This window comes from Homalodisca vitripennis, chromosome 5, assembly GCF_021130785.1.
Source record: "Homalodisca vitripennis isolate AUS2020 chromosome 5, UT_GWSS_2.1, whole genome shotgun sequence".
In the NCBI taxonomy this organism is placed as follows: Eukaryota; Metazoa; Arthropoda; class Insecta; order Hemiptera; family Cicadellidae; genus Homalodisca; species Homalodisca vitripennis.
Genome location: NC_060211.1, coordinates 75444893 through 75467287, shown reverse-complemented (window position 1 = coordinate 75467287; position 22395 = coordinate 75444893). Strand labels below are relative to the sequence as shown.

Genomic DNA, 22395 nt, shown 5'->3' with positions numbered 1-22395 from the left:
AAGTTATTATTGCTATGTAATTTACAATGCAGATTAAAAATAAACGCTGTGATAAGTATAGTTCATATCTTTCTCTACATTCATAAAGGTTTAAGTATTATCAGTGCCTAATATTTATATCTATTGAATAAATATTGAGTAATAAGTTATGGAAAAATGTTAATTGTTACAAGGACATAATGAAAAATAGTTTTTGCCTTAGCACTGTGGTCGTAACCATGATGCCATAATTTTATAATTAGTTTATAATGTACGGAACAGTAAATATTAGATAAGTAAACGAGGATATTTTTAATTGTTACTAAAATTTTGGTTCAAACGACGAATTGAAAATCCCGCCTTCATATAAAAAAAACTAAGGAATCTACCCAAAAATCAAAAGTTGATTGTATTTTAAATTACTGCTTAACTAAATTTGAAAATTGTTGTGCGGATATCTTAACGTAAAGTGCACTAACACCGAACTTAAATAGCTTAATAAAGATGGATGAATAAAAAATATATTAAAATAGATAAAGGTATTAAAATAAGTTTTATATTAAACATAACACACACCTTGACACAGAGCTGTATGCATCTATCAGTGGTGTGGGATACATGCATAATAGCGTAAATGGTATTTCAACAATAAACCATTCATTTTCTTCAATCTTATTTTATTTCTCTCTGCTATTCAATTTTGCAACAATATGTTTGTAACACGATTGGGTTTAGATGAAAGTGGTTGTAATTCGTATGCAACTATAGGAGAGAAAACACAAAGAGGTCCAGAGTCTAGAATCCTACGTTTTAAGAGACAAAATGATCAAGTCCAGAAATAAATTGGTGTTGCCTAATAACTAGGATCTCTAGTGGCCAGAGATCAATGATTTTAGTTTTCATGAATGAGAAATTCAATTCAATCTTAAACACTACAAAGCGTACTAGCGGTAAAATGTAAGGATTGTACCCAAATACTCACATGCTCTTCTTTGGTATGGTACTTTCATAACATCCAAACTTAATTTTCTCTGTGAAAAAGTTCTAGCTTTATGGACAAATATATGATATGGAAGCATTAACCCTATAAGGGCTCTAAACGACAAAACAATTTCAAGAGTATTGTTTTAGTGCATGGGAAGGCTTTAGCCGGGCTGAGATTCTACGTAATCCGGGTCCTTTGGGAGTCACGTTCAAGCGCGAAATACCCGTACGCTAGGGACAGGAAACAACAGAATATTAAATTATAAAATACTGCGTTAATTATTATGAAAAAAACTTTAAAATTTTATTCATACAAGCAATAATACCATGTTGCTTAAATGTGTAATTGAATAAATAAAACACAAGTTTTAATATAGTGTCTCAACTATAAAACACTAACATGTTGGCTTATTCTGGTGTCGCATTTAAAAAGGATATAAAATATTTTATATACGTATTTACGAACCTTGTATAAAAACAGTATGTTAGACGAAGTAAGTTATATGATTTAAACTATTTGTAGAAGCATGGTATCCTCAATAGTAGCAGTCTGAAATATAATTAAACAACAACAAATAATATAAAGTTTATTTTATAACTATCATCGCTGCTTTGTTTTTAATATACGTGATATTAGCAGATTGTATTAAAAAAATGCAATATGGAGAATACAAATGATGGATTATTGCACAGATCGTCAAATATGAATTAAACTACTTACACACTGCCGATATGACGTGCGACTTCATAAACTTGGTGAAATATTGCAGGAATATACCTTAGATGGGAGGCGACTGCGAGTATTATCGACATTGAGAGGCTAATTACCACCAAATGATATACGGGCCGCTTTCTACGGGCGTCTGATTGTAATTGATCGCTTCCCACTTCCTGGAGAATCACCTTGAGGTAATGGCAGAATCGAGCATTCATTTCCACTAACCACTTTATTCGTCAAGTAAAGCATTTTACTTATTGACGTTTAAATTAACAACAATTATTTTAAAAGATCAATTAAAAAAACCTTAATACATTTATGCTCTTAAAAACATACATAGAGTATGTGTAGTACTGTACAGTTCACTAAGCGTACGTACTGAAAAAATGTTTCCAATATGCGAGAGAATTTGATAATTTATTACAAAATAACTTATACTATTAATATTAATAAGACGTCTTTCTTTAACAAAATAATCAAATATATTCTGAGAGATTATAATATATCATAAAGTTCTTTAAAAATGTTATCTAATTTATTAAGGACCATCCAAATGCTTTCTAAGATTGTCTAACTATTTGTTGGATAGCTCTTGATAGAAATATTGCAAAACCCTGAACAAATACTTGACATGAACAGGCATATCATTTTCTACAAAACAGTCTATGTAATATTGATGAGTCCAGGTCATTCCCTTTCTTGAAATATTTGTATTTTAATGTTCTTCGTTCGGCTATCCAAACAGTATGACAACAAAGTCCGGTAAATTAACTACGAGGTTGTGGTCTGCCCTAACCCAAAAGCTTGATTACCGTGGTTGCTCTGGTCAGCGTTGATCAACTTAACCTAAAACTTTGGCCAGTAACACCACCAGCCGGGCCGTGATACCACAGCTTGTTGTAGCCTCTCCAGTTAATTAACGGTTTAATGAGTTGATATTATAAAATAGATAATACAAATTTAACAAGACATTAAAAAATAAAAGTTCGTAGTTTCATGTAGTTTGTGACCAACAATATCAGTGATTACTTTTTTGTTGTCATGTTTATTACATTAAAATCACACATTTATTTTATATTGCTAAAATATATATAATTACGATGATAATATATACATATGCTTTGTATGGCTTATAAAGTATACATTTCTACCCTTAAAACAGAATATCTCATAAACACTATTAATGCAATTCTTTCTACATTGCAGTAATTTTCGTCTTCTTCAAAAATAAATAACTCGTTATGACAATTTTCACGATTAGTGGTGGAACATTTCTATTCGGTTGCAACTACCGTTTAAATGCTTTAACACCTTATACTCAGCCATCCCTGACCACACCTCATACAACCTTTAGCGTCTGGTCCTGTGATCAGTAATCTTTGATCTATTTGTTTGATCTAATGTATAGCTAACAATATGGACATTAAGGAAAGTTAAGATGTTGCAATCGACAGTTTAGTACCTATCTTAGTAGTACACACAACATTTACTAACTGTTGTTTAGGGTAAAATCTGCAAGAATATAAAACATTCAACACCGTTAACACTTACCTTGCATTGTGGAGTCGGGAGTGTACGTCACAACTGAAAAAAATAAAAACTTTTTAGTCTTACCAATAAAATGAGCAATGTGAAATAATAGACAGACACACACACAAGTAATGTCTATACTCTAATGTTCTATATATCCCTATATATAGTTTATATCGTGTCAACTGTATATGCACCTTTGAAAATACTATACTTCCTCGAAATGTCTGTACAGAGGAGATTAACATGGATTTACTCTTCATTTGAGGTAAAATGAGATGTTAAAGATAAAATGATAATTTGTATTTATACCATTATAAAAAGGCGTAAAATTAATATAGGAACAAGAGCTACTACTTTTCCATACATTAGTAAAGTTTATTGACATGAAATAAGTAGTTAGATACTTACTGGCTTTTGGCTTTATTAGTAACGTAATTTTAAAACCAAGAATCCATATTTAAAATACTTGTTCATTAAACGCGCCTCCAAATCTGTATTAATGGTTTTTCAGAATAACTACTGAATAACGTGATAGAATGTGTGATAGCCTTCCCCGCAAAATCGTCACAAGGGTTAGATATAATGAATAAGCATAAATAGCTTTAAATTTGTACAAGTTGGGACACTATTAAAAGTTACATCTGTCGTAATAATATATGTATTGTTTTCAAGTTTACAAATCTCTACTTTCTTGGAAGCTTAATATTTTAAACAGAATTGAGTATCAATGATTTTTAAATCACTTTGATTTTAACTTGTCTATTTATGAAAAAATCACATACATTTTTATTTTTACATTTAAAGTATATATTGTAACATATCTCAGAAACATTGTCTCAAGAATAATCCAACCGGCCATACACTGTAACTTTTGAACGGCTGAGACTTACAAACTCCTTTAGGGCATATTAAATTCAACTAAGCAGGATTAGGTGTGAGTCATATAGAAAAAAAGCAAATGTGACAATTCTTATCTTGATATCTTTATTTACACTTCAAAATTGCTATCTTTTAAACTTGCATTTAAAGAGCAAATTCGTCATACATTATGTTAGAATCCTGAAACTACTTCATTCTTAACTAAGATGATTAATAGTTTATTTATAAGAAATCTCTTTCGTTGTTATGAAATACTTTTTAAAAAGGTCGTATAATATATTAATGGTGTAAAAGCATTTTGCACATCGATGTACTATATTAATAAAGCTTATGTAATTCATACCTATATTATTATAAATATAACCAAGAAAATCTATGTTGGACGTTTTTGATGTTAATTATACAATACATAATTGGTGTTAGTAAAATAATGAAATAAAATAATGAATATTGAAATAAAAGAATTCCTTTGATTATTTTCTTCTTCCAACCCTTAACCACGTAAAAACATATTTGCGAAACAATATTTATGTTGAATTATGATTTAGGGTCGTTTTAATTATTAGGTTGTTAAAAAAATGATATGAAGTATTAAACAAAAATCTGAACTGCTGCTATTTTCAGCTAAACTCCAATTTAAAGTTTTTTCACGTAGTTGATCTCGCCTCATCATCACGATGTTCATGACAATTCTAGGTTACATGTAGGTATCATTCAGAATTTTCATTAACTGCGCTCCCTTGAAGAGGTTAAGATGAGTTTGATTGTATGCAAGCATGTGCAGATGTTAACAAATGTGACACCCATTATATTTTGAACCATGAAATATTGAAACTTCACACATCACATGTTTGACAATTCACGATACAAAACCCTAGTCGAGTAACATTATTGAAATCCTACATACAGATTTTCGGATTGGAAACAATATTTTCGATAGTATAACATATGTGGCTGCTATAGTGCCCCAAGAAAAGAAAAGAAAAGAAAAAATAATAATAGAAAAATATATTAGGATGCACAAAATTAAACAAATATATAACGACTTAGAACTTGTCACCCGGCTGGTCACACTCAAGGAAATTGTAAAATCTCCCTTAATGCTTATAAGTATGTATTATTTTTCTAATTTTTAAAATAATAATATTTGTAATAGGACAACTAACATTGTTTTAATGTTCTAAAGGTTCACAGAAATGAGCTCTCTAGCAAGAACAAAAAACCCCAACACATAAATTTTGTAGAGCCCAGATACGATTACATTAACAACCTTACAATGTACTTTTTGATAATAATACTGTTCCCTTATCAGTATAGCTTGCTTGATAAGTGATGACTATGACGATTGTAATATGACTAGCTACTGAGCAAATAGTTTTGATTATCTGTCTAAACTAACAGGTAAAAAATCTATAATCTGTGATAGGACCAGACTTCACGCTATGGGGATTCTGCACGACAAGAAGGAGTTGTTGGTGTGTGTCAACATGAACAAAGCTATTCAGGACTAAAAAACCCTCCGCTGGTGACCCAAGTGGAAGGGGCGGAGACATGGCGAGTAATTTGTCACAGTGCCTGTTTTGTGAGTGACACCGCAAGACGTCAACTACAGTAAGGTTTGAGTGATGGAGGCCCTCAACATGACGCTGTGACGTCCGACCTCACCCTGAGCTATTTATTAATTACATCGTCTTGAGGCCTAATATAATATATATCACACGTCATGATATTGTGCAGTAACTGTCTTAACAGCAGATGAGTACGATAAAAATATGTTATTGATAAGCTACACATACTATTTTTGACAAAATTGTTCTAAAGAATGTACAGCCTAGTTTTCGTGAACACAACACCCACTAGTAATTAAGAAAGTGTAATTGATTATAATAATAATCTAACATAACTAGCATCAAAGTTTTCACGTTCACATCATTTAAAAACTTGGCTTATACAATTAAATCCTTGGAAAAACTCGACCTCACCGTAAAAATCATTTTTCACTCAACATATTAAAATCGAAACATTAGCTCCTAGAATTTTGGCTTGACTTAATTGTGTTAATTGAAGATGGATCTGCACAGCGAGGCCGAAATATCTCAAAAATATGTTAATGCAGATGCACGAAAAATATTTTTTGACAAAATGATTCTAAAGAATATACAGTTTGGTTTCGTGAACACAATCCCCACTAGTAATTAGGAAAGCATAATCAATTATACGAAAACCTTCAACTAACATGAAAATTTTCCCTTTTACATCGCGTTTGCTTACACAATTACATTATTGAAATATTTCGGCCTCACTGTAGAGAGTAATTTGAACCAAAATTCAGGAAATAATATTTTTCGTTTAAATATTGATGTTGACTAAAAATGAATCTCCATGGTGACAATGTAAGAATATAATTTTGTAAGCAAAGTTTCGACGCGGTGTAAACGGGAAAACTTAGATGTTTGTTATAAAACCGCCCGTGTAAGCCTGAGAACTAAAGTGTTTTATCTTAAATTCCCTGCAGCATAAAGTATATTTAAATTAAAACACTGCTATTTTATTAAATGTATTTGTATTTCCCACATTCTTCAAAAAGGAGACTTTTTATATCACTTACCATTAATTATGCGGGGCATCCATTCCATTTGAGTGTTTTTATATTGGATCTTTGATCAATGTCTGAACTTATTGAAAGCTTCAAACGTTAAAAAAAAAATTACGGTTGCCTGTAAAGTCGGTTTTACGGGCGAAGATTTTACGTGACAACGTCTTTTTCTCGGTAGAATATTTATTGATATGAATATTATTAAATTGCACAATAGGAACAAGGAATTGAATGAAAATAAGAATTGCACAAATTTTAACTATAGAAATATATTTTGTTTACTAAAACATTGTACATAATTTGAAAATAATTAAAATTTGTTATTGTAAATGGTAAAGTTGAATAAAAAATTTACTAAAATTGGAATTTGAAATTCTTGCTAAACACAGTTTAAATTCTAACTCCGCGCGTGGTGATTGGTCGGTTTAGTTCGTTTGTTTGGTCGCAATGTTATGACAGGTTAGAGGTTATAATTTGTTATTTTAAATGTTTGACTAGCAATACGCGCTGTTTCTTCTCAATCGACTGAATTACGATTGATTGCAGAGTGATTTAAACTAATAATTTACTTAACACTATCAACATTTGTCAATAGTATGACATAACCTATAAACTCAGTTTCTCAACTTTTGTGTCAATCTAACAATTAATCAATCAATCATAGTTTACGATAATGAAATATCAGTGTACAATTATTTACCTTTATTGTTGTAGTTGTTGTAAATGACGAATCTAAGCACTCCACATTTTCACGAATAAACATAGTTATCTGCTTTATCCCGTGCGGCGGACCCACAGTTATCTGCTTTATCCCGTGCGGATCCCGTGCGGCGGACCCACTGGACGGGCATCGTAACGTTACCGGGCGTTACACTTTTTCATGAGTGACTCCGAGCCGCAACCTAATTTAAGACGTTGTCACGTCAATAATAAGATTTGATCCATAAATATATTGAAAATTTTTTTGATGTACCCTGAAAAACTTTTAATAATTACTATTATAACTAAAAAGAACTTAAGTGGTTGGTGCTAATTTTGAAATACATACGCTACCAAGCGCTTATTCGTTCTCAATATTGGGTGAATTAAAGAAAAAATATTAGAAATATAGAATTTTGTTGGAATTAATGCCCCAATATTGTAACAGGGGGTCTATTTAAAATTGAAAAATTAAAGTGCACGTAGTTCACAGCTCTTTATTAATTAGTCTCAAACGGCTACGCTAAAAATTATTGAAGCTAATGAAAATCTTAGACTTAAAAACTATTACTTTTCAGTAGTAAAGAAACGTGACGAAAAAAATAAACCAAACGATGGAAAATTTAATATAAACTTAGCCAAGAAAATGTAGAAAAAAGAATTTGTGCCTCGTTTAAGAACAATATTGTTTCTTTAATTAGTATAGTTGTCATACACAAGAGCAAAAAACCCCTCCCTCCTTTTATCTGTGATGTTATATAGAAGGAAATGTGTATTCCCACAACATATATAGAAACCGATAAGGATCTAAAAAGACTGATCGAAGGAGAAATGTGTAATGAAATAACATATCAAACTAGATATTTGTTCTGGAACTCCCCTATTCGTATGCCTGCTCTTTTTTTTAGAACAAGTGCGTAGCTGCATATTAGCTTTAATTTGAATAAACCCTTTTTATAGGGTAGCAACGCGTTATATTCAGCAATGTGTTTATAAATTATTACGTTACATAGTCGTAATGAAACTTAAAATAACAATCGTTATTAATATCTAAAGTTAACTAAAGTAGCAGGATACATTATTTCAGTATTGCTTTGCTACCATTTAAACTATGTATTAATCGACTACGTCCATCTTTTGTTTCTATTGCAGAATGTGCGCCAAAGTTCTATTTTTAATATTTTTCCTACGTGTATGCAAAAGTTCGTATTATAGGGTAACGTATTTAGTGTCGTGTAGTGTGACGTGTGTAGTTTACAAATACAAATTCGTGAGATACATTATATTTTTATGAAATAATCTAAACGATTTCTAATTGTAGTACGATCGGAGCAATTAGTATTTTTGCCTTGTGTATATTTGTATGTCGCGTCAATTATAGGGTAAAGTAATTACTCATTTCTTTTTTGTCAATGAGATTTTGGAAGTATCGTATATTACGTTAAGATAATTTCAATGTCATATTTTCAGATCAACGTTATAGTACATCCATATTAAATATACGTAAACGACTTTAAAAGTAATTTTATACAAACATTATAATGTAATTATTGAAGGGATTATTGTTGTACTTATGCCTTAATCATGGGTAGTAATATATTGTAAGTGCTTTTTAGAATTTCATAGAGGATTCTTATCTAAAATAATCACTGTATTTGTATAGTTGTTATATAGTTTTCTAAATATAGCACGTATTAGTTTTTTTTTATCTCTAAACATGTAAAATTACAATTCTGACTACAATGTATTGTTTATATTTAAGTCACGAACTCCCTGAAGTGCGAGAATGTTGTAAATCACTGTCAAGTCATCCTGTGGCAAAGAGTTATGTACGTCTTGAATCTGAATACTCATGTTTCCCTAATGTATCATGAGAGATACATACAGGCAAGGATATTTCAAATAATTAAATTTAAATGTTCCTTAATATGAACAAACAGCCAGTGTCCATTCTCGATGGCTTTTTTCTAAGAGACTGGGAAAAGCCACGCAGAGGACACAAATTTAGTTTACTACGTAGTACAGTGATTTTGGAAGCCCACCGTAAAATCACAGAATTGTCAGAAAATTAATCCTAGATTTCCTTGCTTAGTATTTACCATTAATGATATGAAACCTATTTAATAAGGTACAGTCCTTTCGAGAGGATCCTAGCGAAGCTATAGGTTGGTGCACTATCTTTGAAACCCCGATTAGTATTCAGTCTGTGACACCTTACGCAGTATTTAAGGATATACCACCAGAAGCATAATGTAAGAGATGGCATAAAAAAGAATGTAAAATAGGCTGTCCCTATCGGGCCTCAATAGGAACTATATTACATAGTAATCGAAGCCATGTAAGTGTAAAATGTTGTGACATTGTTTTTATAATATTGATCATTTGAAAATCATCATCCCCAATCTAAAAATTATTGAGTTAAACAGGAAGAGAGTATTTAGCATTAGACAATACCAAGAATAAATCTAAAACATTTAAAACTCGTGTTTGTATCCTATTCTATATTATATCCATATATTCTGGACGCTCCTAATTTTAATTAACGATTTTATATCACTGAATATAGCTGTTATATTTGATACATTTTAAGTTCAATATTTATGGTTTACGTCTCAGGAAGTCATTTGTATCATGAACGTAGAGCGTTCATTTGAAAGTTTAATACATGTAAAATTTCTAATTATAGGCTAACCTTCAACGTATAATGTAAAGGATGATCTTTAGGGATGTTTGTCTATTTCTTATTTCACCCACACTATATTGCAACGGATAGCAGCGACAGAGACGTCATATTATTCAATTCACAGCTTGGATTGTCCAGGAAATAGTGATGTATGAGTACATTTAATTATTTATGCATGACAGAATTACTTGTAACGCACATGAAGTTTCTTTCAATTCAAGAACTTTTAAGCTGATAAATTGTTTGGCTTGAAAAAGATTTCTCAGCCTGATCAATTAAAAATCAAACTTGGCCATTAAACGATTTCCTTAAGAATACGTAAAGATAGTTTGAAAGCATTATATTCCATCTATATGGTGTGGGTTTCATGAGCTGTATTTGTTCTTACTGATTTTGTGTAATAGAATGGTTCAATACGAATAAACAAAGAATGTACATAAGTGAACACTAGATTTTGGTGGAAAAAGTACGTTAACATTTTTTCTGGAGAAATAACCCACAGATTTATAATAAATTCAATTCTGTGGAATGTTGGAAAAGCTACCATAACATAAAATGATCCCCTTTTAGGACACACATAATACAATAAACATCAAAGAAGGATCTTATCCTCTGAGATGTGGAAAGACAACAAAGCTGGTGTAATACAATAAATGTTTACCTTTTTTGCGTTCAAGGGTGTATAAAGTATAGCTGAACTGTGTCAATATAAAATATTTAAGACACTGTTGTCTTACTTTGATAAATACATTTTTGTTTTACATGAGTACAGTTTAGTAAGAAAATATATTATTACCATAAGCTCAAACACAAGGTACTTAGTAAAGTACCTGATTTTGTGATCAATTTCATGCGAGTACTGTAATTTTATTTAAATCAAATATATAATTATTGGTACTCATCTATTTATCTGCTAAATATCTTAGCAAAATTTTTATGATTCGGGTGATTTGTAGAGTATTATTACGATTGTGTGTGTATTATTATATTGTAAATTCAAAATAATTATAGTAGTAAAACTCATTACTGGTTAACGGACACGCGTACTTCATTCACCTTAACTGTAATGATAAGAAAATTAAGTGTACAGGTATAGCATTATTACAAACATTAAAACTATCATAGAATTGAGTAAGTGTTTGGTTGGTTATATTACGAGTACTAAATAGTACATATGTATATAAAACTTTGGCCAGGTCTCCCTACTTCTTTGGAATGTAATAAAGTTTTCATGGCAAGACTTCAAAATACGCCAACTCTGAAATTTACTTTGGTCAAAACAGAATTAGGAACTTCATCAGTAATCCAATTTTGCAAGTATCTTGAGACCATCGGAATGATATAAAAGCTCTCATACCCCACACAGCTAAATAAGCTATGTTTTGTGTACAGGTTTATCTTGCATTGAGCATGAGGCTTTTGTATAACGAGCTAAGTTTTATCAGTAGCAGAATTGAACGTTAAAATAATTTAGAACCCTCGTCAAATGAGAGTAATAAATTTAAAAAATCTAATTCCAAAGTAGTTTTCGCAATATACAAGAAGTTAGAAAATCCAAAATTAGTCTCTTGGGTGTCACTTGTTCTTGAGTGCATTCAAACTTACGTCCTGAGTAAACCGGAGTGAAAAGGTGTTGGTGAATGAAATTCTATGCAAAATAACTCCGAACCAGAATAATTGTGATACATTACTGAACAATGTTAATTAATGAAAATCTCAAACAAACTTTTATTACATTTTATATAATAGTCACGTAAATGTGTAACAAGTTTTGATATAGTTATATTCCGTTAAAGATGTACACTTATCATAACTTGTTTATAAAAATCACTTTATTGTAAACTTCTTAAACTAGCCTCTTATGTTGAAAAATGTATAGGTACCCGAAATATTTTATAGTTAAGAAAATATTTTAACTTAACTTAAAGAAATTTCCAAATTCTTAACAGAAACCATTTAAAGATAAAAAAATAATTACATTATCATATAGAAAATGTGTCTTATGCTCTCATAAGGCAAATAAAAAATTGTGTATAAAGATAAATCACTCATATGTGTCAAAATAGAGGGTTAAAATCCTCAGAATAACTGCATTATTATTACTCAAATTTCTTGCAGAGATGAGTTGGGCACATTTCTTAAAAATCAATATAAACTTCTAAGCATTAAAAATCACCACATACATGGAATTGGAGTTGCAACCCCTTGAAGAACGATATTTTTGTTTTAAAATCTAAAAATAAAAAAAAAAAATCATTTCCACGATCAACTACTTATAGAGGTTTAAATAGGGCTGACATCACTAAAAACTTTCACAATTTTTTATTTTTTAACAAAGGTGAAATTTTATACACACTTGTATTGTTCCCTTGACACACTACCGGTGCGAGAAATACCTTACATTGGAATTAGATTATAATGGCTGCTTTGTGACCGAAGTAACTTTTTTAGACCAACCAACTATGTATTTTTATAATCGTGGTAACAATGTAAACGCTAATTAAGTTTCGGAAGTAGATTAAAATGAGTAGCAGACTGTTTAGACCTATGTATGTATACATCGTCTTGGTAATGATAACAAAAATACCTTAGACTGGAAGTAGAGTTTTGACTAAGGTAGGCTCCTCAGACCGATAATGTATATGAATTTGTTATACGAAAACTGTACTATTAGGTATGAAATATAATTAATTTGAAGCAGAAATACTTTAAATAAGAGTCAGTTGAAATTTTTGAAACACTTAGCAATGTACACTGACGTAATCGGTACCGTAAACGTGTCTACCTACGATTCAAAATCATCATAGGGTCTATCATACTATATGATATGTAGTTCACCAAAGATTGCTATGGACTTAGTATCCCTCCATTCTCGCCTTAACTTTTTTCATGTTACTGAAATTGTGTAACTTTCCCCTCAAATATTATGTAATGTTATGTGGATACAGATACATAGAGGTTGACATTCAAGCAATGGAGCGTTGTTTAAATTTACCAACTCTTTCATCAAGAAGAACGCTCATTGACTTGATGTTCCTTTACAAAATTCTTAATAACACCATTGATTGTTCCGAGATACTTCAAATGATTGATTTCCACGTTCCTCGGTCGGCGAGACATTTCCAGCTGTTTACCATCCATCATCTCTCAACAAACTACCTTTACCACAGCGCTATTCCAAGATTGATGAGGATTGGAAATGCAGTCTCTGCAGATCTGGATTTTTTTGGGATGCCCCTGTCATCATTTAAGAGGAGGGCAGCCAATATACTGCATGAGCTTCATTAGTTTATTGTTACATAGCCAGATGTCACTGTTATAAAAAATTATTCTTGTTAATTCTATTGTTGTTACATTTATACATAGTCTACTTACGTTTTCCCTTAAGAATATTATATATTTAATTGATCATTGTTGTTCTTGTTGTTTACTGTTAATTTGTTATTGTTTTAGCTGTTTTGTTGATCTGATTAATTTATAGTTATGATGTGGATGTAATTTTGTAAAACCAAACATTGTAAAAAGGTGTATTGCCGTTCATTGTAATAAATAAATAAATAAATAAATAAATAAATGTTGCGGAGACATTTGTGTTTTTCGTTTGTAATAATACAAATGGTTCCAATCTAATATTTCAAGGCCTGCACACATTGCTCTTTAAATTAAAATTTTAGTTGTCCTGAAATTGATCAGAATCTTCCAGTACAATCAATTATTTTCAGGACTGTATTATACCGTTATACAGGATATTTCTATAGTGTACCTGTTACCTATACCTCCTAACAAATAAAGTAAAAATCTTTTAGTGTGAATATATTGATAATTAGTTTGTAAACATGTATATCGTTAGGGAAGGCAAATACAAATTATGATTATGAAATTGGTTTGAGAGTATACTTTGCTTAGTATGCTATAAAATTGAAACTATAAAAAAATCGTAATCTTGATGTTAAGAATTTAGTCTAAAATAGTTTTTTATTAGATGAATTCGATAAAATTTTTCTTGGCTGATTAGCACCTCCATTGTTTCATCAAAGCGGTGTTCGTAAGATTTTGAAACACCAGCAGTTCTTAATCGTTCCATTGCTTTAATGTTCTTAGTGTAGTCTGAGTAACCATCAAATACAACAACGATACTTGACCCATATTGTGTTTGTAAATATTTGACGTATTTATACAAAATATCAGAGATAGTATCGTCTTTATTCCATACAACGCGATGCAAGAGAAATCCACCATCGATGATATATGTTGTAGTGGCTTCGTCTAGATATATTAAATAATAAATAATAATACAAATTTAATAATAATGATAATAATAATAACAATAATAATAGTATTAAGTAATAATAATAATAGTAAGTAAATAATTAACAATATAACTCATTTATTTATTGTATTCTACTGGCTGACCTCGCATTATCGTATATACAGGTAAGCGGTCCCCTACTCTTTGCGCTGTACCTCAAAAAGGGTTAATCGTACATAAAATTACTTCAGACAAAAGTTGAAGAGCATTTTCCGTTCTACAATTTCTCTAACTACCTTCAAAGTCATTTAGCGTAAGGGAAACGAGATATTTGCAAAAAACTGATTTTCGTGACCTTTGACCTTAAATATCTTAAGTCGCATACACGTGATTATATTAGACTTGTGAGGTAAGTTTTATACTATAAAAATAAAGACGTATGCAAATTTTTAGCTTATTATCTTTCATTCCGAAGTTGCATCTTTATTTTGCCTTATTTTACTGAGTTATGTGTTAAATAACGAGAAAACAAAAATACTTTTTTAAGAGACGGTATAATTGAATCTATTAAAATGCTAAATCTAGAATATATAAAATCAAAATAGAAATCTAACAGGTACCGGATTCACTAATAATACACTCTAACTTATGAAATACTTTATGCGGACTGTACACAATGCCCTACCGTATACAGAAGCGTCCAATTTAATCTTAACATGTTCCTAAAACCACTTATTTATTATCATATGATTTCTGTAATAATAAAGGAGAGTTAAAAATTGACATTTTTAAAGTATTAATAAATCACTGTATTCGTTAATCACGCAACTGTATAAAAGCTCTCACTTTGATTTGAATTTTTTTGATTATTAGACTTCAAATTAAAAATATTATGTTTTAAAATAGTTTAAAATATTTCAGGAATGAAGTTGTTTTTTACTTTAAAATATATTATTCAATTTATTTACCAATGAATCTTTTGTTAAAGATTTATTGTAAAACTCTGCTGTATTTATATCATAACCTGCCAACTTGAATTGGAACAGTCAAGGAATTGGAATAATAATAATACAGAATGGAATAAACAACAGATATAAGATTGGTACTTGAAATGGACATTCTTCATTTGACTTGTAAATGAAACTATTTTACCTCAGACGAAGCGAAGGGAGTTATGTTGCGGGAAAGGGTGACGGGGACAAATTGTCCCTATTACGTGATGGACAGGCACTTCTCTAGTAGAACAGTCCAGCGTATTACGTCTTTTCTGTCTCCGAATGTAGAACACTGTGGTATTGGTCTTTATTTTATTCTGAATAAAAAGTAAAGCTTTAATTGGCTGATCTTTAGCCAAGATTCAAATTACAAGGATCTTATACAGTTGAGAAATAATTTAAATTGTTTGTAGTTAAAGTGATTTGAAAAAAAACATTGATAAAGAAACCACTTAAAAGATCATTTAAGTTACGTTTTTCAAAGCTTATGATAAATGATTAGCTCACTTGTAACTGAATCTGATTGATTCCTATTTAATAGCAAAATTGCATATGTTAACACATGGTTTATAGATAATACAATTAATAAACTGTTAATAGTGAGCTAAAACATATTTTCCAAATGTAGTCGCTCATCATTTTACCTAAGAGTATGTAATAAGCTATGTATTTATTTTGTAAGAAAAAACACAACACATATGCCAATTCATATATAACTATCTACTTTCCATAAGATTTTTATCCTATTTCCTGCAGAATTTATTTGGGGCCTTTTTGAAAATGAATATCCTTAATCTGGTCGAGCGCAGTTCCCAAATTCTCATACGGTGTGGATTTTACTTGAAGGAAACTTTGGAAAATTGTAATTTAAGATCATATCGGGACAAGTGAAGATGGTTGAAAGACGCCCAATTGTAAACTTATGGGAAAGTAAAAGTAATTTTTATAAATTTAATAAAATCCAAGACGGTGATTTAATAGTTTTGTCTGCCTCACCCAATCCTCTAATTTTTTTAATATCCTAGCAGTTACCCGCAGTTTCTCTACCTCATCCTATCCTCTATTTCTATATATCCTAGCAGTTACCAGCAGTTTCGCACGCAATTCCTGTCGAAAAATAGGGAAGCTACGAGCATGTTCTATAGAAATGACATTCTAAATATGAATGAGATAAGTCATAGTCACATTCCAATATCTTTTACATTTTAGATTTAAGTTTAAAGAATAGTATTTTGGTTCACTAAATACTAAAGTTGGAGAGTGAAACATTTGTTATGACTTTTCTTGAAATAATTGAAATTTCACTCCAGCATTTCATGGTATTTGATTAAATAGCTCCAACGATTTCAGTAGCGACTGAGTTAGTGTAGACCTTTTTGGAGGAATCCCATTTATCTGCCGAGTATCAGCATGGGGTAACTCTGGGTTGTGATAAGTTCCGGAAATCGGGAAGAGGTTGATTACGAAGTATCTAAATGTATGTATCTCCATTGTCTATGTATAGACAATGCTAATATATATATATATATATATATATATATATATATATATATATATATATATATATATATAAAAGCCCGTGTTAATATAACTCCATAAGAACTTACATATATATTTGTTAGAGAAAGATATCTTATAGTACACTTACCATTGAAGTAGAACAAGACACCAGAGACGATAAGGAAGACTATCACAAAGAACACGACTAGCACGAGAGGCACGGCGGGTCGGCAGCAGCCAGGGTTGGAAGACAGGACTCGAGGGTCCGGGGTAGGCTCGCGGGCCAGAGTGTTGGCCGTGGTACCGTCTCTTTGGCTCGCCACCACTACCACTTGCTGTGGGTAGTAAGAAGTCCCTCCACCCACTCCCACTGCAGATTCGAACCCCGTCTCTTCCACCGCCACTCCCGCACTGTGGCTATACACTCCGTACGCCGCCACGATGTCATGGGTCGCTGCAACAAAAATAGAAACTCTCACAGTATATTTCTTTACTAGATTATAATTTATGCAAGCGTCGCTTTAACAACAATGCAAACTCTCACAGTATATTTTTTACTAGGTTATAATTTAAGCAACAGTCGCTCCAAAAATAATACAAACTGGTAGAGTGTAATTCTTTACTGTATTAAATTTTAGTCTTTCCAGCATATTCGGAAGTTTGCTAAAAATTTAACGTGATAATTAAAGGCCTTAATGGGGCAAAATTAACATTTCTAGAACAATAAGAGTGTTTGAAACAGCTGAATCTACTAAATGTTATGTAGCTGCCATAGAGAAATGAAGTTTAAATTTCATAAGCAGTTGCTTTTAAGACTCAAAATTGAACAAATGATGTGACCACTGTTGTAAATCTTAAATAAACGAAAGTTCGCACACATATTTTTTCCTTATAATTTATTTTTCTCGTCAAGATTCCTAGATTGTGAGGTATTTTCATGGAATCGTTTTTGGGAAGATATATGAAGCTAGAGATATAAATTTATGCTTTAGATTTTATAATTCCTTGCCCACTGATAATTAAACTCAGAATTTTCCTATAAATGAAAATTGTAAATGTTTTTCTTGGAAACAATACCACATAAAACTATGAAACTCTTCTAACAGCAACCTAATTATTTCAACATGCCTTTTTGTACTAATGTTTATTCTAAAAATTACATCTTTAATATTATAATAATTATAATATAAAGTAAAATATTATATTAATGACGTGTCCATAACATGTGAATTATGTTTTTAACGAATGAATTAAAAAAAACGATTTGGTTCGTGGGACACATGCGATAGGACCTATCAGTGCAATTATAACCTTACTAAAATGTTTGAAAAGAAAAGTTATACAGCAAAGTTATATTTTTGCCTAATTCAGCTCACAACCAGTAATTGAAGTAATAAAAACTGTTAAAACATCAACATAGAGGGGATTAATATGAAGCCTTATAGAAGATATTCCAGAATTTTGAATAGTTTTATGGATTCGTTAATTATTCTTTTTAAATAAACCATGCAACGTAACCTGCACCAAAAATTCAACGATAATTTTAAAACATATAATATCACATATAAAGAGGAATATTATTTTATTCATTGAGTATTATTTTTTCAGGTAAAATATATCAATGTTATTTTCAAACATAAATTATTACCACGTACATACAGACATCTGAAAGCATTTTATATATATATATATATATACATAAAAATTTACATTTATGTATCATGTATTATTATGTATGTAATATGAATCCATATTAAAATCATTGATTTTCTTAAGTAGTCATGCAAAAGAATAGCTTGGGGTGAATTGTCCCTGGAGAAAACAGAACGGGCAAACTCGGATAACGAGGCTGAAAGTAAGGATTGGAATGAATAATAAATGATAGGAACCCTCAGGTCTTACTTTCCTCCAATAATTTATTAAATTTGCGTTTGAGTCGGCCACCGCCTTCCCTGAATCTTGGATTGTGCTAGAAAATTAATTTGAAAAAGGGATATGTGTTATATTATGTAATCTATGTGATATATAATTAAACTGCTTATATAAATAAACAAAATACATATGTACTAATTTAGAATTAGTTGCAAAAATTGGAAAAAAAAATTATATAAATTTTCTTGCAAAATACTATTTGATTTAAAAGTGAAAATTTGAACTTCTTTATGTCGTAGCTTGTCATTATGATTATAACCATTAGTTTTAACAGTTTGCTCCATTGAAAACAATCTTAAGGTTAAACTCAAAATGCATTTTAATTCGATATGTCAAAACTTAATCTTTCAGAAAATTTGATTGAAAAATGTAAATTTTATTAAGCCTATTTTAATTATATACATTATCATTATTATAGAAACTCAACCACAAAAAAAGGCAAACGAAGTTATAGTAGTCACTGAAACACATAATTTCTTAGATATAAGTCTGAACGGTAAGTTGGTGAAACATCCTATAACTACGCTTTAAGATTTCCCACTGGCTCTATAGTAAAAGATTTGCAACTCCGTGTAACAATTTTAAACTAATAACGTTTACGTGTCTTTTTGTGGAGGAAATATGAGAAATGAGTTACTCTAATAATACTTATTAATAATTAATAAGTATTATTATTAATTATTAATAATATATACAGTATTAATTAGTTACTGTATTAATTAATACTTATCCGAACTTTTACTTTTGGACTCGGTAATGTACTAAATATCGACATCTTTTGTATAATAAATACAAATTTGACAAGAACTAAACAGCATTATGACGCATTCAATTCATAAATGAAAATGAGAAACTTCACTCATTAAGCCACCTATTAATTAGTTGCTATGGACACAATGATATAAATCGTGTAAAACGGTGGTCATTATAATTGTTAGGATAGAGATTCGATTATAAACATATTAAATTGTATTCGTTTTCATTCAACTCCAACAATATTAATTGATGGAAATAAAACCCTAAAGTAAATGTTGTGTTATAAATGAGGATTTTAAGACACCTTTTGATATATTTACCACTTTCATCTCGAATTACAAATTGTCACGTGGGACCGAGGGAATAAATTGCCCTTAAAGAATCTCCACTTGTGATTAATAAATTAGTACAAAAATACATATTTTATAAGTGCAACAAAAGTTGGACACATAACAGTTTTTAGTTTTATTCCAATCTTGGCAGAGCTTCGAGAGAAAAGAGAATTGTTCTTTTTAAATAAGGGAAACTTTAACATTATATGTCTTCCACCAAATTTACTGTAAACCCTGAGATGGTTAAGGCTACAAGTTGTAACATATTTCAGGTTCTACATTAATGCACATGATACCACTATACATTTAATATTATTCTATTAACTGTATATTAAACTGTAATTTCATATAAGAACTAAATAATAATCTCCATATCTTACTTCTGGCACCATTGTGTGTATCCGGTGGTATCCTGTTGTACGTCAAATCCGGTCGTCTCGTTTGCACCTCTTGGAGCTCGTCCACGCACGCGCAGCAGTTGGAGTTGGAGGGGGGCATTTTACAGTGGTCCCGGTGATACATGGGATAGTCCTCCCCGTAGCCTAGGCTTGGACTAGGGTACTTCCTGGGATACTCGGCCTCTGGCCGCGGCCTGCATGTTGGCCGGTAGCCACTGGCGATATGGCTAGGGTGTGTGTACGAAAATGGAGCAGCCATCTTCCCAGTTGATTTAGTCAGTTATCAGAACACTTTTTTGTCTCTTTATTTGGTTCCAGTCAGTTTCTATCTAGGATCACATTGGTTTCAGGAAATCTAATTGTTTTCTGTTGTTTGGAATAATTACTGTACATGTGATTCGTGTAAGGTGTGTGGTGTTCTGAATATAACATTTAGAAGAACGTGTCGTTGTAACTGTTGAACGGTTTGCAATCAGTGACCTTTTCCTAATCGCCCGCTGCACTTGATAATTTTCTGATTATACTGCAATTTAATCTGTAACAAAATAGATAAATACAGTTAATATTACAAAGATTTAAATTCAAAACTTTGGAATGGGCATAATATTAAACTGCGTTCATAAAATTTACAAAAATAAATAACACACATTTTAAATCTTATGTTGTTTTAGTGATTGACGTTGAAAATACGAGTATTATATCGATTTCCAATAAACAGAGCTGAAGTCGTTTATACTGGATGTTTTATTTGCAAGCCTTGAAGCGTATTAAACTGATTCAGATATCGATGTCTCCATATAAAAGGAAGTGACTGAGTGGAAATGTTTTCTTCCCAGCTGACTCTTTATATTCGCTTTTTCAAACTCCAATCTGGAAAAAGGGCGAAATAATCTCGGATTCCTGGCCTTATTGCCGATCAAGAAAGGTTCTTGCATTCAATAAAAGTCGAGGATTACGTCCATCGGAGAGAAGAGAGCTTATTTTACTCAAAGGAATATGAAACCTCACTTTGAGAGGGAATAGAATATCCTGCCCCTGCAGCAGTTCATCGAACACAAGGTGCGGACTGAATTGGACACAATTTGTCAAACCTTTGATTATTCTATGTACTTTCAGTACTTCTTTTGTAACTTTTTATTTATAACTTTTTATTTTTTGCTTATTAGTTAAATATGAGCAGATTTTACGAGTTATATTGATGCACTTAGGCGAAGGCTAAAGTTACTTAAGAAAACATGTCATCTGTATGTATATTACACATTAAATGTGGCACCAAATAAGCCATAATATCTCGGTGTTTTGTAAGATCTGACAACTTGAATTTTCTGTAACAACTGCTTTATTCTTTCAAATAATATCCATAATTAAAAATAATAACATTGTTTTTGTGATTTATAATAACACTTGACCAGTTAGTAAAAATTGATTGGCAGGTAAAAATATAACGATTTAAAACATATTTTTATGCGTAGACTTGATTACTAAGTTATACACGATTAAAGTTGTATACATTATATGTACAGTTTCCTATTATTTTAACATAAAGTACATAAATCTCATTTCAAACAGCATTATATCTTTTTATTATATGTAATAAATTCATTACAATTTGTTATCTCTTTCTAAAATATTTATAATACCTTATAGTATGACAATATCTTAGATTTAGGCCTTAGAGTTTAATAGTTTGTAGAGTCTACATCTTGTGTATTCATAAGTGAGGAAACTGAATTTGGCTAAACCTCTTTTTACTGAACTGAATAGTTTACTGTATTTTTGTCATAATTGAAAGATCTTTTGATTAAATACTGTATTTGTATGAATAAATAAGAAGATAAGAGATGACAATCTCTTAAGCCTGAAAAAAATTGCATTTATTTATGCACGTTTTACTAACTAATTTTAATCACCTTATTTATGTGTATTTATATATTTATTTCCTATCATGCAGTTTTAAAATAATAAACAAGGTAATCAAATAACATGTATGTAGTAATTAAAATATTTAATTACTACCGCAAAAAGTTGTAAGTTGTAGGTAAGGTTGTAGATAATGTTACATTGTTAGTTTCCGTAATTATAATTAAAGCTCCTAGAAATGCTCTATTTTATTATAAACCAAACATATAGACTGGAAAGTTCTCAATTATAAATGTAATGTA

At 30.7% G+C, this 22395-nt stretch overlaps 1 protein-coding gene across 1 annotated transcript in view; it reads right to left on the bottom strand.

Annotated features, from left to right (window-relative positions):
* Positions 1 to 3209: 3209 nt before the first annotated feature.
* LOC124362383 overlaps positions 3210 to 22395 on the bottom strand; it is a 102682-nt gene continuing 83496 nt past the window's right edge. Inside the window, exons 3-5 of the mRNA XM_046816822.1 lie at positions 20216 to 20768; positions 16964 to 17269; positions 3210 to 3265 (exon numbers count right to left, since the gene is read on the bottom strand). Coding sequence (XP_046672778.1) covers positions 3222 to 3265; positions 16964 to 17269; positions 20216 to 20492 — 627 coding nt within the window. The 5' untranslated portion in view covers positions 20493 to 20768 and the 3' untranslated portion in view covers positions 3210 to 3221. The remainder of the gene's footprint in view (positions 3266 to 16963; positions 17270 to 20215; positions 20769 to 22395) is intronic.